Source organism: Phascolarctos cinereus, unplaced genomic scaffold (genome assembly GCF_003287225.1).
Source record: "Phascolarctos cinereus isolate Bilbo 61053 unplaced genomic scaffold, phaCin_HiC Scaffold_9;HRSCAF=440, whole genome shotgun sequence".
NCBI classification, from domain to species: Eukaryota; Metazoa; Chordata; class Mammalia; order Diprotodontia; family Phascolarctidae; genus Phascolarctos; species Phascolarctos cinereus.
The window spans coordinates 130,210,232-130,228,104 of record NW_027556402.1 but is presented as its reverse complement, the minus strand read 5'-3'; the positions used below and the strand labels follow the sequence as shown (position 1 = coordinate 130,228,104).

General features: G+C 37.5%; 1 protein-coding gene and 1 pseudogene across 3 annotated transcripts in view; one reads left to right on the top strand and one right to left on the bottom strand.

The window, feature by feature from the left end:
* Positions 1–17,873, bottom strand: part of SCLT1 (sodium channel and clathrin linker 1) — a 254,552-nt gene that overhangs the window by 67,051 nt on the left and 169,628 nt on the right. Inside the window, exon 19 of one of the 3 annotated variants that reach the window (XM_078148099.1) lies at positions 15,268–16,068. The exons of the other annotated variants lie outside the window; for them this stretch is intronic. Coding sequence (XP_078004225.1) covers positions 16,011–16,068 — 58 coding nt within the window. The 3' untranslated portion in view covers positions 15,268–16,010. Of the gene's footprint in view, positions 1–15,267; positions 16,069–17,873 lie in introns of those variants that run through there. 3 annotated transcript variants of the gene reach the window in all.
* LOC110199273 (large ribosomal subunit protein eL43 pseudogene) lies at positions 7,397–7,691 on the top strand (annotated as a pseudogene).

Genomic DNA, 17,873 nt, shown 5'->3' with positions numbered 1-17,873 from the left:
CTACTTTTCATTCTCTCATCCCTATCCACTCAAATCCTATATTTCCAAGGCTCATTCCAGATCTGCAAGCCTCTTCCATGTGCTCTATAAAACTCCTGCTCCAATATTAACAAACTTATGTTCATTTAATTCTTCCAATTGTATTCCTTCCATCTTTCAGCATTCACAGAGACCTGGGTCCCCAAGAAGACATGGCATTCATGTCCACCCTTTCTAGTGTTGGTTGTATTTTCTCTCACATACCGAGTCCCCCAAAAAAAGATACAGAACACTTGTTGCTCCATTGCTAAATCCACACTCTTCCTGATGTCATCATTCAGGAATCACTATTCCTTTAACATTTATTCTATTCAAAGAGACTGCCTGACCCAGATCCTGGTTTCAGCTGTCTGTCTTCCTTCTAGGTCAGTCTTCTTTCTTCTTCAAGTAGTACAGTATCTGACTCAGCCTTCCTTTCCATTCTAATTCTTGCCCTTATAGTAGGAAATTTCAAATATATGTTGAAGTTCCCTCAAACATTCTAGCATCCTGATTCCTCAATTTACTCAATCCTTATGACCAACTCTTCCATTATACCTCAGTGCCATTTGCTCATTAGTATTTACAAGCATTACACTTTCATACTGAAGAATTCTGAAATCTCCTTAACTGACCTCTTATCATTCCATCTCACCTTACTCCTTCTAAAATTATTTTTTATCCTCACCATGAAGTCCTGTCCCTCTATCCCTCAATACTCTCCCAGGCCATAACCCCTGCTCTGGCTTCAATTTCCAATCTTCTTCTTCTTTTTTTTTTTTTTGTAAATTAATTAATTGATTTATTTTTAGTTTTCAACATTCACTTCTAGAAGATTTTGATTTCTAAATTTTCTCCCCCTTCCATTCCTCCCCCCTCCCCAAGACAGTGTGTAATCTGATACGGACTCTACATACACATTCATACTAAACATATTTTCACGTTAGTCATGTTGTAAAGAAGACTTAGAACCCATGGGAGGAACCACAAGAAGGAATTTTAAAAAAAGAGAGAGAGCAAATAATATGCTTCGATCTACATTGAGACTCTAAAGTTCTTTTTTCTGGATGTAGATAGCATTTTCCATCATGAGTTTTTTGGAGCTGTTTTAGATCTTTGCATTGCTGAGAAAAGCTAAGTCTATCAAAGTTAATCATCATGCAGTGTTGCTGTTACTATGTACAATGTTCTCCTGGTTCTGCTTACTTCATTCAGCATCAGTTGATGAAAGTCTTTCCAGGTTTTTCTGAAGTCTACCTGCTCATCATTTCTTATGGAACAATAGAATTCCACTGCATTCACATACCACAACTTGTTCAGCCATTCTCCAATGGATGAGTTATCACCTCAATTTCCAATTCTTTGCCACCAAAAAAAGAGCTACTATAAATATTTCTGGACAGCTGGGTCTTTTCCCATTTTTGTGATCTCTTTGGGATACAGACCTAGAAGTGGTATTGCTGGATCAAAGGGTATGCACAATTTTACAGCCCTTTGGACATAGTTCCAAATTGCTCTCCAGAATGGCTGGATCAGTTCACAACTCCACCAACAATGCATTAGTATTCCAGTTTTGCCACATCTTCTCCAGCATTTATCATTTTCCTGTTTTGTCACATTAGCCAATCTGATAGGTGGGATGTGTGGTACCTCAGAGCTGCTTTGATTTGCCTTTCTCTAATCAATAGTGATTTAGAGCATTTTTTTCCATATAATTACAGATAGCTTTGATTTCTTCATTTGAAAACTGCCTGTTCATATCCTTTAACTATTTATCAATTGGGGAATGACTTGTATTCTTATAAATCTGACTCAGTTTTCTATATATTTTAGAAATGAGGCCTTTATCAGAGACACTGGTTGTAAAAACTGTTTCCCAGCTTTCTGCTTTCCTTCTAATCTTGGTTGCATTGGCTTTGTTTGTGCAAAACCTTTTCAATTTAATGTAATCAAAATTATCCATTTTGCATTTCATAATGTTTTCTATCTCTTGTTTGGTCATAAATTCTTCCATTCTCCATAAATCTTACGGGTAAACTATTCCTTGCTCTTCTAGTTTGCTTATAGTATCAGCCTTAATATCTAAATTGTGTACCCATTTTGACTTTATCCAGTCTTTTACTTTTACTCTGTATGTATCTCTCTGCTTTAAATGTGTTTCTTGTAAACAAGATATTGTAGGATTCTGGTTTTTAAACCACTCTGCTATCCACTTCTGTTTTGTGGGAGAGTTCATCCCATTCACATTCACAGTTACAATTACTAACTGTGCATTCTCTCAATCCTATTTCCCCCTCCCCCATTTATGCTTCTCTCCTTTCTCCACTAGTGTTTTCCTTCTGACCAACACCTCACTCAATCTGCCCTCCCTTCTATTAGTCCCCTCCCTTTTCTTTCCCCTTTCCCCTCCTACTTCCTATAGGGTAAGTTAGATTTCTATACCTAATTGAGTATGTTATTCCCTCTTTGAGCCAAATCTGATGAGAATAAGGTTCAAACAATTCTCCTCTCCCTCCCTTCTCTCCTTCTATTGTAACAGGTCTTTGTGACTCTTCATGTGATATAATTTACCCTTTTCTGCCTCCTCCTTTCCTCTTCTCCCAGTACAATTCCTTTTCACCACTTAATTAAATTTTTTATCATCAAGTCAAAGTCAGCTTATACCCATGCCCTCTGTCTATGTATACCCATTCTAACTGTCGTAATAAAGATACAGTTCTCAAGAGTTACAAGTATCCTCTTCCCATGTAGGAATGCCCTTATTGAATAACATGGTTTTGTTTTTTTCCTGTTTACCTTTTTGTGCCTCTCTTGAGTCTTGTATTTGAAGATCAAATTTTCTGTTGATCTCAGGTCTTTTCATCAAGAAGGCTTGGAAGTCTCCTATTTTATTGAATGTACATCTTCTCCCCTGAAAGATTATGCTCATTTTCGCTCAGTAGTTGATCCTTGGTTGTAATCCAAGCTCCTTTGCCTTACAGAATATCATATTCTAAGCACTCTGATCTTTGAATGTAGAAGAGGCAAGATCCTGCATAATCCTGACCGTGGTTCCATGACATTTAAATTGTTTCTTTCTGGCTGCTTGCAGTATTTTCTCCTTGAGCTGATAATTCAGGAATTTGGCTACAATATTCCTTGGCGTTTTCATTTTGGGATCTCTTTGAGGAGGTGAGCAGTAGATTCTTTTGATGACTATTTTACCCTTTGGTTCTAGGACCTCAGGTCAGTTTCCCTTCATAATTTCTTGAAAGATGCTGTCCAGGATCTTTTTTTCACCATGGCTTTCAGGTAGACCAATAATTCTTAAATTATCTCTCCTGGATTTATTTTCCAGGTCAGTTGTTTTTCCAATGAGGTATTTCATGTTTTCTTCTACTTTTTCATTCTTTTGATTTTGTTTGACTGATTCTTGATGTCTCATAGTCATTAAGCTTCCATTTGCCTAATTCTAATTTTTAATGATTTGTTTTCTTCAGTTACCTTTTATACCTCTTTTTCCATTTGGCCAATTCTACTTTTTAAGAAGTTCTTCTCTTCAGTGAGTTTTTGTGCCTCCTTTTCTATTTGGCCAATTCTACTTTTTAAGGAGTTGTTTCCTTCAGCATACTTTTTTCCCATTTGGCCAATTGTATTTTTTAAGGAATTGTTTTCTATAATCAATTTTTGTCCTTCCTTTTCCAAGCTGTTGACTCTCTCTTGCATACCTCTCATTTCTTTTTCTCAATCTTTCTTCTACCTCTCTTATTTGACTTTTAAAATCCTTCTTGAGCTCTTCCAAGAAGGCTTTTTGGGCTTCAGGCTAGTTCATATTCTCCTTTGAGGTTTCAGATGTGAGTATATTGACAATGTTGTCCTCTTCTGAATGTATGTTTTGATCTTCTCTGCCCCCATAGAAAGAATCTATAGTCACTGTTTGTTTCTGCTTTTTTGTTCATGATGATTGCCTATCTGAGCTCTCCTGATGGAGCATGTGAGCACTGTCCCAAACTTCTTGTGCTGGAGACCAGTGGACTAGTCACTGGCTTTGTGTACTGGGGCCTCAAGTGGTGGCAGCTGAAGGCCGTAAGGGTGTTGCAGCTTACCTGGTCCTGAGCTGGGGTCCTAGTGGTGGTGGCTAGCATGTCCTGAGGCCAGGTGGGGTTTTTCTGTGTTTCCCCGGGGTCACACTGAAGCTTTCAGGGTGGGGGTGGGAGGGTCTGGCACCTGGAGGAAGCCCACTCAACCGGACTTCGCTGAAGCACAGGGAGGTTCAACTGGTGGAGGACACCTGCCTGACTGGGGTTGAGCTGAAGCATTCGGAGGTTTGGAAGCTGGAGGATATCTGCCTGCCAACACACATGATGGTTCTCTGAGCTGGAGTCTGCTGGTTCCTTTGGTTGTGCTAAGGCACATGGGGGCCTTGGTGCCAGTGCTTGCCTGCTCCACCACCCTGGAGCTCAGGATCTCCTGCTGGTGTACTGGTAGGGCTTCTCTGTGACTTGCCAGGCCGCTTCTAATCCTGTACTGCTCCCCTTCCACCAGAGCAAGAGGGACCTTTTTCTATTAATCACTTAAGCCTCCTGGGCTAAAAGACTGCTGCAACCCGTCTTTCTGTGGCTCCACTATTCCAAGATTTTTCCTGGGACAATATTTTCTGGGTTTTTAGAGGTCAATAAGGGAGAGTGAGAGCGACTTACTGCTTACTCCACCATCTTGGCTCCTGAAAGTTTGTCCTTCAATTTCCAGTCTTTACCCTATAATTAACTAGTTCAATATTATACTGTTCTTAACTCTCAAATCTCAAGTTCCCTTGCCTCATCATATCTTTCAGCTGTGGATTATTTCCACCATCCACCACCTTCTCTCCTATTCACAAGCTGCCAAATAGCGTAGGAGAAAAATTATTCAGTCGTACAGATGGGGCTCACTACAAATTTACATCTAACTTCAACAGAATCCTTACTGTAGCCAGGCAATTCTTTTACTGTTCTCTAAATGATTCTCTATTCCAACCCACAAAGGAGCTGCTCCAAACCTTTTCTCAAACTTCCCACATCTTTCCCTCCCTCGACTTTTTCAGCTGAGAGCCTTACTTCATACTATATTAAGCCTCCTTTTGATGTTCACTCTACATTTCATTTTAGGCCTTTGAATTTCCTGTCTCCCAATACTTGGAATGCTCACTCCAGAATCCCTAGTCTCCATCAATGTTCAGCTTGTGTACCATTCTACATGAAGTCTACATGAAAACCCCACAGTTGCTAGTGCTTCCATCTCCACCCAAAAATAACTTGTATTTATTTTGTATATACTTTATACCTGTGTATGTTGTTTCATTATAGAATGAAAGATCCATGCAGACAAGGATTACTTCATTTTTGCCTTTGTATTTGCTGTGCTTAGTAAAGTAACTGGAACTTAAAAGGTGACTAAGACTTGCATGCATGTTTGCTTGATGCTTGATTATTAATTTTTTTTTTTAAGGTGAGGCAACTGGGGTTAAGTGACTTGCCCAGGGTCACACAGCTAGTAAGTATCAAGTGTCTGAGGCCATATTTGAACTCAGGTCCTCCTGACTCCAGGACTGGCGCTCTATCCCCTGTGCCACCTAGTTGCCCCCTGCTTGATTATTTCAGGTTAAATGATATTCTCATGCTGGGTAAAAAAAAAATTATTAGGAAGCCTTTATTTCTCAAATGATTGTGTTTCTGCATATAACACACTATTATAATAATTAACTTGTCTTCAGCCTAGGGGCAATTTAATTATCCCTAAAGTGCACTTGGTTCCCTCTTTTTCAGCTTTAGGGAGTTTATTTTAGACAAAAAGTTCTGAGTTTAGATATTTACTCTAAGCCCCCAGTTAGGAATATTCCTAATACTTAGGAAAGGTTTAGGCTAACTAACTTTACATTTTTACCCATCTCTAGTTAATCTTTGACCTCTTTGTGGTTATGGCAAAATTCAGTTTACAGGAAATGTTTAGGTAGTGGATTTTATTATAGGGTCTATAGATAGACAGATATTGGGAGGGGAAGTTGGGAGAAAAGCTGACTTTTCCTTAGGACTCCTCTTAGCCTGGGTCCCCCACTCAGGAGACACATATAAAGTCAGTGACCCTTCCTTGAATTATTCCTTTTCTACCATAGCTCAGTCCTCCTTTTGCTCTCCTATCCAAACTTTAATAAATAGGCTGTAACATCCATGGGTATCACAACTGATAAGAGTTGTACTTATGCATCAGAAAAGTCACATATTTGCTCTAATGAGATTATTGTTTTGGTCTCAGTATACCTAACATGTTTATCAGTATATAGTTGAAATGTTCAGGTTATGAGTCCCCTTGTGGGTTGGTAAATGCTGTTCTAGACTTCTTAATGTTAGTCAAAGCTTATGTTTCACTGAACAATGCATGTTCAAAAGTCTCTGCCTTGGTTTTAATGGATCCTGGAAAGATATCCACATATTGAGAAATGCTTCTCCCACAATATTTTAGCAACTGTGGAAACTTTGTCTCCTGGCTGAGTATTCCTGTGTATATGCCAGGAAGTGGTCAGTTGCTACCTACATGTGATGTGTTCTTGATACTGCCTGCCAGAGATAGAAAATCAATGCAAACAGGTTCTAAAGTTTTATTAGTGCTAATAATCTCCAAATACGTAGCCTAAGTTGGTGCTACTTTGCACACATGGAGCACAAAGTCTCATACTTCAATATTTGTGGCTAGCATGGGCCAGAAAATCTATTTTACTAGCTCTATGGTTTCTCTCTTTATCCATATGTTTAAAGTCACTGGTAATGTTTTCATGACCACAAAGCTATATACTCTGGGTGGTACCAGATGCTTTTTGGTACCATATATAGGATCAGGGACTGTCTAGTATAGTCTTTTTCTACACTGTCTGAACAGTAAAGTGCCTTCAGGGGGCCATCTCCAGTGTCCTGATCTATATCTGGCCACTGGACCCAGATGGGCTCCGAAGGAGATAGTCCTCCCTCACTTAAATCCAATTCTCCTGTAAGTTATGGCATCACCTTCCTGATGTCATGGTTCTCTTCAAAAACGAAGGACAAACAACAACAAAGTGCCTTCAACAGAGTGGAACTTGAATCCATCAGCTTTACCACTTTCTTCTTAGCTTATATTACCTCACACAATGTTTTGTTAGCCATCTACTCTCTCTGCTAGTCATCCACAGACAAATGAGGTAAATAGGGTTCACTTAATGAATGAAATCAAGTACATATATTCTGTTAGTATGCTATCAGGTGGAAGTCCCAAACTTTCAGCTTTCATGTGTTTGTATTCCAGCTCCTGAGATATTACATTCCTTATTACCAAGATTTTGGTGTTGGCAGGCACACTGCCTTCTTTCCTCTCTGGCCCTGAAACTGGCAACATGGCTAAATGTACCAAGAAGGTCGGAATTGTTGGTAAATATGGAACATGTGCATCTCTCAGAAAAATGGTGAAGAAAATTGAAATTAGCCAGCATGCCAAGTATACCTGCTCTTTCTGTGGAAAGACCAAAATGAAGAGGCAGGCTGTGGGTATCTGGCATTGTGGATCCTGTATGAAGACAGTAGCTGGTGGCACATGGACCTACAATACCACCTCTGCAGTCACAGTCAAATCTGCCATCAGAAGACTGAAGGAATTGAAAGACCAGTAAAATCTTCTTATCAAATATCTGTAGCGCATAGTCCAACAATAAATGGGTTGATTCATGGAATAAAAAATAAATAAATAAGTAAATTTTGGTGTCGTGTGGCCTTCTGGACTTAACACAGTTAGTGGCACATAGTAAGCACTTAATAAATGCTAGCTTACTAAATACTGGACAGAGCATCTACATATACCTTATTCTTCCCTGGCTAATAATGGATGTTGAATTCTTAGTTGGCCAACCTTATCACCCATCTCTGACAAATAGCATTCAATTTGGCATTGGTTAGAACATAAATCAGTACATTATTATCTAGGTAACTTTCAGCCATTTGAATTTCTCAGCTAACCACCTACTTCAATGTGAAGACATCCACTGTGTGAATGAGGTAACAGGTCTGTCAGTGAGACCTTTGCTGGTAAATGCAACTAGTTTCATATAACCATGACTCTCTTAGTACAACATTGCCCCCAATCCCTCCAAACTTGTATTTACATACAGGACAAAAGGCTTGTTTAAGTAAGCACAGGCCAACACTAGTTATTGTATGAAGAAGCTACCCAAGTCTTTGAAACCTTGTTCATATCTGGTTATTCACCAGTCTCTGAAAGGTTTTATTAATTTAAAGGCAGTTTTGTGTCTCTTGTTTGTCTGTTTCTGTGCCTCCTGAATTATAAATGTTTGTGGTCATTCAGTGGCTTAGCAATAGCAGTATTGTTTTAAAAAACAACAACAAAGTTTTAGTAATAACCACCAAACCCTAAAAATTCCTTAATTCTTTGATTCTTCATACATGGTCAGGTTATAAATACTTTCATTTTTTCAGGGTCAGTGCTCATTTTTGTTGATATATAATGTAAGCCACATATTCTGCAGAGGCTTTACAAAATTGGCTTTTGTTAATGGAAAGTTTTAAGCCATTTTCCTCTTCTTGATCCAACACTTTACTCATGTTCTTTCAAAGTCCTCTCAAAGACAATGATGTCATCAAGGTATAGTGACATTTGCAGATAGTTCATGTCTCTATTTACTTTCTTCTTTAAGTGTTTGGAAAGTAGCAAGTTCCCCTAACATGCTTTGGGACATGCACTCAAACTGGCAAAAATCCAACTAGGTAGATGAAAGCAACCTCCTTGTCTTGCTCTACCATAGGGATCTGATAGTAGCCACTGTGCAGGTCCAATACTGAAAACCACTAGCTTTCTAACAAACAACACAGGGCATCATTAGCCTTGGTATATGAAACAACATACTTTGGTTCTTTTGTTTAAGGCATGGTAGTCAACATAATATGTATTTTTTCATTCTTCTTGAGAACCCTCACTATGAGTGACATGTATGGGCTCATCCATGTAATGACGCCATTTCATCAACAGATTCTTGAGATGTTCTCTACTATCATTCATCACAAAGGAATTTTTCTAGTTCTTTCCCAGAAAGGTTATGAGTCAGTGAGTTGGATCCTATGAGTAATTCGTTAGGCACATCCCACATCCCACTCATGCACTGAAAATATATTTGTACTTTTGCTAAACTTCTGTCTCAACCATTCCTTTCTACTCCTCTGGCACTGAGGAAACCCAAATTAAATTTTACTGGTTCTACTTCAGAAATTTAAGGGCCAGGACTCTTATGCTCTTCACTGTGACACTATGCTTCACACTATCCTGTATGCTTCCAAATAAGCTGCACAGATAACTCAAGATGCAGGGGAAGTTTCAGCCTGTTTAAATGATTCTAGTATCAAACAGACTGGAATTGATTCTAATCAAAGATCTGTGCTGGGTGAGTATGGGCTGATCACTGAAAGAACATATACTGTTTTGTTGACACCAGTAACATCTTTAAGGAATTCTAAAGTTACTTCAAAGTATCCTGGAAATAGTTTTTTTTTTTAAATTTAGGCCTCGAAAGTCAAAAAGTTCAAGAACATTCAACATTTCTTCAAATGTTTCTCAAATTCACCTTTTTTATTTACCTCATGTGAACATGTTAATTACTTATGCTCTACTGTTTAACAGCAATATACTGCCTACAGTTGTCATTTTCACTGTCACCTCTGTATAAAGTCCTGTTGGAAAAAAGTCATTAGGAAAGGCTGATAAGGTCATGGTTATTAACTGTGGGGACTAGTGTGACCTCCTTCTCTGTCTCCATTTCCCAAAGCTGATAGCTCTAGCTTTCAATGTTTGTAGCACTAAAGTTAACATTCTTTTCCTGGATGAATGTGGCTTATATATGGGATCTCCTCTATAACTGGAACTAAAAGAATATCTGCCTTTCCAGTTTCTTTTTTTTTTTTATTGGCAGGTCTTCATTCTTTCCTTCCTTCCCACCCCCATCCCATTGGAAAGCAAGAAAAATAAAAGCTATTCTTTTTTTGGGGGGGGTAGGCAATGGGGTTAAGTGACCTGTCCAGGGTCACACAGCTAGTAAGTCTTATGTGTCTGAGGCTGCATTTGAACTCAGGTCCTCCTGAATCCAGGGCCAGTGCTCTATCCACTGTGCCACCTAGCTGCCCCCAAATAAAAGCTATTCTAAAATGTACTGTCAAGCAAAACAAATTCTGCATTGCCATGTCCAAAAAAAAAAAGGGAAAGAAAAGCCTCAATCTGTACTCTGTACTCTATCTGAAACTGAGTAACATGCTTCATCATGAGTCTTTTGGAATTGTCGTTGTTTACTGTGTTGATCAGCATTCCTAAGTCTTTCAAGGCTGTGTATCTTTATAATACTGTTGCAATTGCATAAATTGTTCTTCTGGTTCTGCTTACTTCATTTTCCATCAATTTCTATAGCACAATAGTATTCTATCACATTTTTACACTATAAACATGTCCAGCCATTCCCCAATTGATTCCCTCTCCCCACCCCGGTTTCCAATTCTTTTTCAATGTAAAAACTGCTGCTATAATTTGTTTTTGTACAAATGAGTCTTTTTCCTTTTAAAAAAATCTCTTTGAGGTATAGACCTCATAGCATTAGAGCTCTGTGGGCATTACTCCAAATTGGTGTCCAGAATGAATGGGCTAGTTCACAGATCTACCAACAGTGTATTAATGTGCCTGCTTTCCCACAACCTCTACCTCCTTTTCCATTTTTGTCAACTTTGCCAGACTGAGGAATATGAAGTGTTACCTCAGAGTTGTTTTAATTTGCATTTCTCTAATTATTAGTGATTTAGAGCATTTTTTCATATGACTATTGATAACTTGGATGTCTTCTACTGAAAATCCTCTATTTGTATTTGATAAATTTGACTGTTTATCAATTGGGGAATGGCTCTTATTCTTACAAATTTGAATTAGTTCCCTATATAGCTCAGAAAAAAGGTCTTTAAAAGAGACACAATGCAAAGATTCCACCCCGCTCCCCCCCCATTCTCTGCTTTTCTTCTATTTTTAACTGCATTGGTTTTGCTTGTGCACAAACTTCTTAATTTTACATGATCAAAACTCTCCAGTTCACCTCTTGTAAAATTCTATGAGTTATGAACTCTTATTATATGGATGTGTGTGTGTATGTATGTATGTATGTATGTATGTATGTATGTATAATATCTCTGACAGGTATTTTCTTTTATGCTCTCCAATTTGTTTATGTTGTTACTCTTTATGAATAAATCATGTACCCATTTGGAACTAGTTTTGGTAGAATGTGTGAGATGTTGATCTATGCCTAATTTCTGTTAGATTGCTTCTCAGTTTTCCCAACAGTTTTTGTCAAATAGTGAGTTCTTGCTCTAATAGCTGGGATCTTTGGATTTATAAACATCAGGTTATCTGCTCATTTACTTCTATATACTGTGTAGCTGATACCTATTCCACTAAACAACCTATTTCTTGCCAAATTGTTTTGATGATTACAACTTTTTAGTATAGTTTGAGGTCAGGCGCTTTCTACTTTTAAAATTCCCTTTTTATTCGTGACCTTCCCCCCCCCAGATCAGTGGTGTCAAACTCAAATAGAATAGGGGTACAGATTCCAGCAGGTTGCATTTTGACTTAGAAAACCACATATTAACATTACATCTATGTTCAATTTATATTTTTACTTATTTTGTTCAAGTTCCCAGTTGTATTTTAATCTGGTTCAGGCTGCATTCAGGCATGTTGTGGTATACAACATCTGACATCTCTACTCCAGACAAATTGTTATTTTTTTTTCTAGTTCTTGAAAGTAATCTTTCAATAGTTTTGTTGGTCTGGCACAGAATAAGTAAATTAATTTAGGTGGCATTGTAATTTTTGCTATATTGTCTTGGCCTACTCATAAGCAATTAATATTTCTCCAGTTATTTAGATCTATTTTTATTTATGTAAGGAGTGTTTTGTAATTATGTTCATCTAATTCTTGTGTGTATCTTGGCAGACAGACGCTCAAATATCTTAAACTATCTACAATTATTTTAAATGGAATTTATCTCTTTCTGATGGATTTTGTTGGTAATATATAAAAATGCTATTGATTCATGGGATTCCTTTTATATCTTGCAACTTTGCTGAGGCTGTTAATTGTTTCTATTAAAGTTTTAACTGACTCGAGGACTAAGTAAACCATCATATTGGCAAAAAGCAATAATAATATTGTTTCTTCTTTGTCTATGATTATTCTTTCAATTCCTTTCTCTTGTCTTACTCCTATAGCTAACATTTCTAGTGGTACACTGAATAGTAATGGTGATAATGGATATCCTTTATTTACCCCTGATCGCACTGGAAAGGCCTGTTAGTTTAGCCCCAGAAACAGAGATTAATAACACTTGGTTTTAGAGAGATACTACTTATATTAATCAAAGCTCTACTTGTCCCTATGCTTTCTAGAGTTTTTAACTGGAATGGGTATTATATCATGTCAAAAGCTTTTTTTTTCTTTTCTTTCTGAATCTATTGATATTGATATAGAAAATGTGCTGTTTGGCTAATATCATCATTAGTATGGTCAACTATGTTTGTAGTTTTCTTAATATAGAACTGGCCAGCAGTCTTGATAAAAATTCATTTTGGTTATATTGTATAATCTTTGTGATATATTGCTATAGTTACCATCCTAATACTTTTATTTAAAATGTTTACATCAATGTTCATTAGAGATATTGGCCTATAGTTTTCTTGCTCTGTTATGATTATATTTAGGTATCAAGATCACATTTGTGTCACAAAAAGATTTTGGTAGGACCCATTCTTTTCTTATTTTTTCAGTTTATGTAGTACTGAAATTTATTTTTTTTAAATGTCTGATAAAATTCATTTGTAAATCCATCTGGCTCTGGGTTTTGTTTTGTTTTTTGAGACTTCATTTATGGCTTGTTAATTTCTTTTTCTAAGACAGGGTTATTTAAGTGCTTTTTCTTGTTCTGTTGATCTGGGCAGTTTATAGCTTTGTAAATATTAATATATCACTTAGATTGTTAGTTTTGTTGGCATGTAGTTGGGCAAAACAGTTCCTAACAATTACTTCTTCTTTAATTGTGAATTCACCTTTTTCATTTTTTGATACTAATAATTTGGTTGTCCTCTTTTTTTTAGAATTTAGGTTAGCAAATGTCTTGTCTACTTTATTAGTTTCTTTTTAAAAAAATCCTAAATTGATTTATTAATTTAATAGGGGTTTTTTTTTGGGGGGGAAGGGGCTTTCAATTTTGCTAATCTTTTGTTTGATTTCCCAGGATTTCTATCTAAAATCTAGTTGTTGTTGTTTTTTAGTTATATGCCCAATTTATGACAAAAACGTGTTTAGAGATACGATTTTCCCCCAAGTACTGCTTTGGCTACATCTCAATCTGTTTTCTTTTTCATATTAACATTCATATCAAGCTAGCTTGCCCTCCTTTCCTGCCTCATTATTTTTCCAGGTAGGGTAGATTTGTCCCTGGTTACATTTTTCCCCATAGTTTCTGTGAGCTCCTTCAGCTGAGTCAGAACCTAAAGCACGTAAGAGTTTCCCCCCTTTAGTTTCCTGGTGCTACAAACAGGCACAAGTCCTTGAGGTGGTTAGAGTCCAGCATTTGTCATATGAGACATTTCTTGACTCACCATTTATATACTGAAATGACTTAATATAATCTATCTTTTCTTCAAGGATCAATATTGACTTCAGTCCTATGACAGTGTACACACACACACACACACACACACACACCCCCTTTTAGGTCAGGCTAGTTCTGTAGCCAGGTCATTTAGATAAAATGTGTGTGCCTGGGGGTACTACCCTTTCCACTACTAGTCTGGATAAATGGCTGTTCACCTATGATATGAACTAGGATAGCACTTCTCTTTTTAAATTAACATTTTCCCCCCAAATTCAATCAGTGCCAATGCTGTTGTTTTGCTAATGTGAATTTATATATGAATTCTAAGTATGTGAATTACACCACAAGTGCTCAATAGCAGGGCCCTTAAGGTTTTCCTTCAGTACATATTGTCAAAATCAGAAGCCCACTAGTTCTCTAACAGTTCTACTGCCATCCTGGCCCAGTCCTCTATAGTACTACCCAGGCATAATAGGGACCTTCCCTGAAAATGTTCCTACAACGGTATTTTCTTTGTTACCTCTAACACTGTATAATTTAATATCAATCTCCAGCGGAAACTTCTCTGTGTCTTATTAGGGGACCTAGTCACTGTTTGATGTATTGATGAGGTGGTTCTATCTACATGATAAAAGTATTTTTGGGTCTTTTCTCTGAAGCCCATTAATATTTGAATTGGGGAAGTTTGAATTCCATGGACATCTAGGTGTCAGTAGAGCAAACATCCTTGGCCTACAAAGTGTGGACTCATCACTTCAGCATATTTCTGCCAGGAAAGCTCCTTCTGCAACATTCTTAATAGGGGAAACCTCAAACTTATTTTTTCAAATTTAAACCTCAACTTCTGTGTTGTCACAATTTCCATTTGGTAATGCACAAGTACATTAAATAATTCCTCTTCCTTTTGTCCCCAAATGGAGGACTGTGGACTCATTTTCAAGTACTTTACCTCATCTGGATTTTTTAGGTATTCTCAAATGTTCAAATGACTCTGACAATTCACAAAGAAAATCTTCAGTACATGGGGTTTTTAAGTTCTTAATTCGGGTCCACAGGAAAATTTAAGAGAGTCCATAAACTTGGATGGGAAAAATTTTCATCTTTCTTTTGACTGATCTCTAACTGAAATTTAACATTTACTTCAATTATTTAAAACATTCTGAGCAAGAGTTCATAGGTTTCACCAGACTGCCAAAGGGGTGTATGATAAAAAGAAAGGTAAGAATCTCTACCTTAGTAGATGCTCTTGGCCTAACTCTCACTTATACTTTTCTACAGTCCCTCAATTCTCTTATCTTGATTGTCATGTAGTCTGTAACACTTCCTCACGAGAGGCATGTTTTATCCCACATATCAGTAATTGCTTGTGAATATCAACTTCCACAAACTGACAATATTTTTCACATATCATTCTTATATCCTCTAGAAATATTGCTCTATCATGCCAAAATGTACCCATTCACTAAATAATCTGATCAATCCCAATAATGAAAATTAAAAACAGTAATAACAGTGTCAACATGTTACGAGCAAATTTTGACAATTATAAAACAACCAACACTCTCAAAGATCAGAACTAAAATTCTTATATTGAAAATGCTTAAAATATGCTTTGAACAGTAATGCAGGAAATGTTTCTTAAAAGACAAACAAAGTGGTGGAGCCAAGATGGTGGAATAAAAGCAGTTCCTTGCTTGAGCTCTCTCCCACCTCCTCCAAATACCTGTAAAAAATGGCTCTAAACAAATTCTAGAGCAGCAGAAGCCACAAAAAGACAGAATGAATCACATTTCTGGCCGAAGACAACCTGGATGGTTAATTAGAAAGGTCTGTTGTGCAGGGCAAGGAGAGGAGCACAGTTCAGTGTGAGTCATGCAGGCAAACACAGGACCTCAGCAAAACTGGAGCAGGTCTCAGGATTGAATCAAGGGGAGATGTGGCAGTTTCCAGACTTCTCAACTTACAAACACCAAAGACAACTTAGAAGGTCAGTAGGAAAGGTCTGTCGGACCTTAGTGGGAGAGGAGCTTGATCTGGCCCCAATCCCAGCACAGTCCCAGGGCGGCACCTACTTCCGGGGCTCTCAACCCACAGACAGAGTGAGGATTGAGTGGCTGATCAGAAGGGGATTACAGGGATCTCTTTGCTGGTGTTGAGGCAGGATTCTCTTGCTTTGCACATGCTTTGATCTGAGTCACAGTCCTGGGTGGTGGTCCTGGGTAAGAAGGAGCGTTGGCATGGTGGAGCTTGTGGCAGTAGTGCAGAGGGAATCGTCCTCACAGTTCCAAAGCAGAAAAGAGTGCCTATGGTCACTCATAGACTAGAACACAGGCCAGGAAAGGAGTAAACACCTTGCCTTTGATCATACCACCTTGGAAGAACAGAAAATTTATAGGTCCCTAAAAGTATCTCTGAAAACAGCTGCACAAAACCCCTGAGAAGCTTGGAACAGACCCCCCTACTTTAACAAAGAGTTTAATAGTCAAGTAATTGGCTGGGAACATGAGCAACGATAGAAAAAAACTCAGACCATAGAATCTTACTTTGATGACAAAGAAGATCAAAACATAAACCAGAAGAAGACAACAAAGTCAAAGCTCCTACATCCAAAGCCTCCAAGAAAAATATGAATTGGTCCCAGGCCATGGAAGAGCTCAAAAAGGATTCTGAGAAGCAAGTAAGAGAAGTAGAAGAAAAACTGGATAGAGAAATGAGAGAGATACAAGAAAATCATGAAAAACAAGTCAACAGCTTGTTAAAGGAGATCCAAAAAATACTGAAGAAAATAACACCTTAAAAAATAGCCTAACCCAAATGGCAAAAGAGGTCCAAAGAGCCAATGAGGAGAAGAATGCCTTAAAAAACGGAATTGGCCAAGTGGAAAAGGAAGTCCAAAAGCTCACTAAAGAAAATACTTCCTTAAAAATTACAATGGAGCAAATGGAAGCTAATGACTTTATGAGAAATCAAGAAATAATAAAACAAAACCAAAAGAATGAAAAAACCAAAACCAATTTGGAATCCAAAGTTTTAAAAACAAACGTAAAACTTTTTTTTCACATGCAACTGGGAAATAAGATATACAAGCAACGGGGTATAGAAACTATCCAGCCCTATAGGAAAATAGAAGGAGGAGAGGAAAGAAAAGGAAAAGAGATAGAAGGGAGGGCAGGTTAGGGAAAGGGGTATTCAGAATGCACACTGTCTTGGGGTGGCGGGGAGGGGAGAGATGGGGAGAAAATCTGAACTCAAGATCTTGTGGAAGTGAATATTGAAAACTAAAAATTAATTAATTAATTAAAAAAAAAGAAACACATCTTTGAAAATGATCAATATGGGGATTTGTTTTGCATGACTACATATTTTTGGTCAAAGAGGTTATTTTTTTTCTTTTTTTATCCAGTGGTTGGGGGAAGAAGGGAATAAACGCTTGACAATTGTGAAAATGTTTTAATTTTAAAAAAAAGAAACTTTTTGAATAAAAAAATAAGACAAACAAAACAAACTAAAAATTTGGCACATTCCTAAATAGAGAAAAGAAAACAAATTATTCTGGAAAAGCCATAATTTGTAACACCATTACAATAATTAACTCATTTTAAGCCTAAAGAACAATATGATGGTCCCTGTGTCCCACTTGGTTCCTTCATCTTTGGCTTTAAAGAGCTTATTTTAGATGAAAAGTTCTGAGTCCAGTCACAATAATTCAAAGTTCCCAAAGTTAGGCTATCTGTTTATTCTTATCATTACACTTATCTCCAATTAAACCCTGGCTTCATTGTGGTTTTGGCAAAATTCGGCTTATTGGAAACATTTTAGTAAGAAATAGTAAATTTTGTTATAATGTCTGTGGATAACAGACATTGGGGGGGATAGTTAGAGAAAGAATTGTCCTCTTCTTGGTTCCCTCAGCCTGAGTTCTCCACTCAGAAAATACCCATGACTCTTGTCCTCTCCATTCTCTGACCCAGCTCAGTCCTCCCCTTGCTCCTTAAAAAGTGTGCTGGAAATGGCACTCTTGCTCAAACCTCTGGAACCCAGGAACTCAGAAAGTCAACCTCTGGTTCTGAGATAGCTTTTTCCTTCATACTTTTCTATTTCTGTAAAGGGAACAACCAGTTTTTTTTTCTTGTAACCAAATCTTACAACTTAGGAGTAAATTTTCTTTAGCCACCG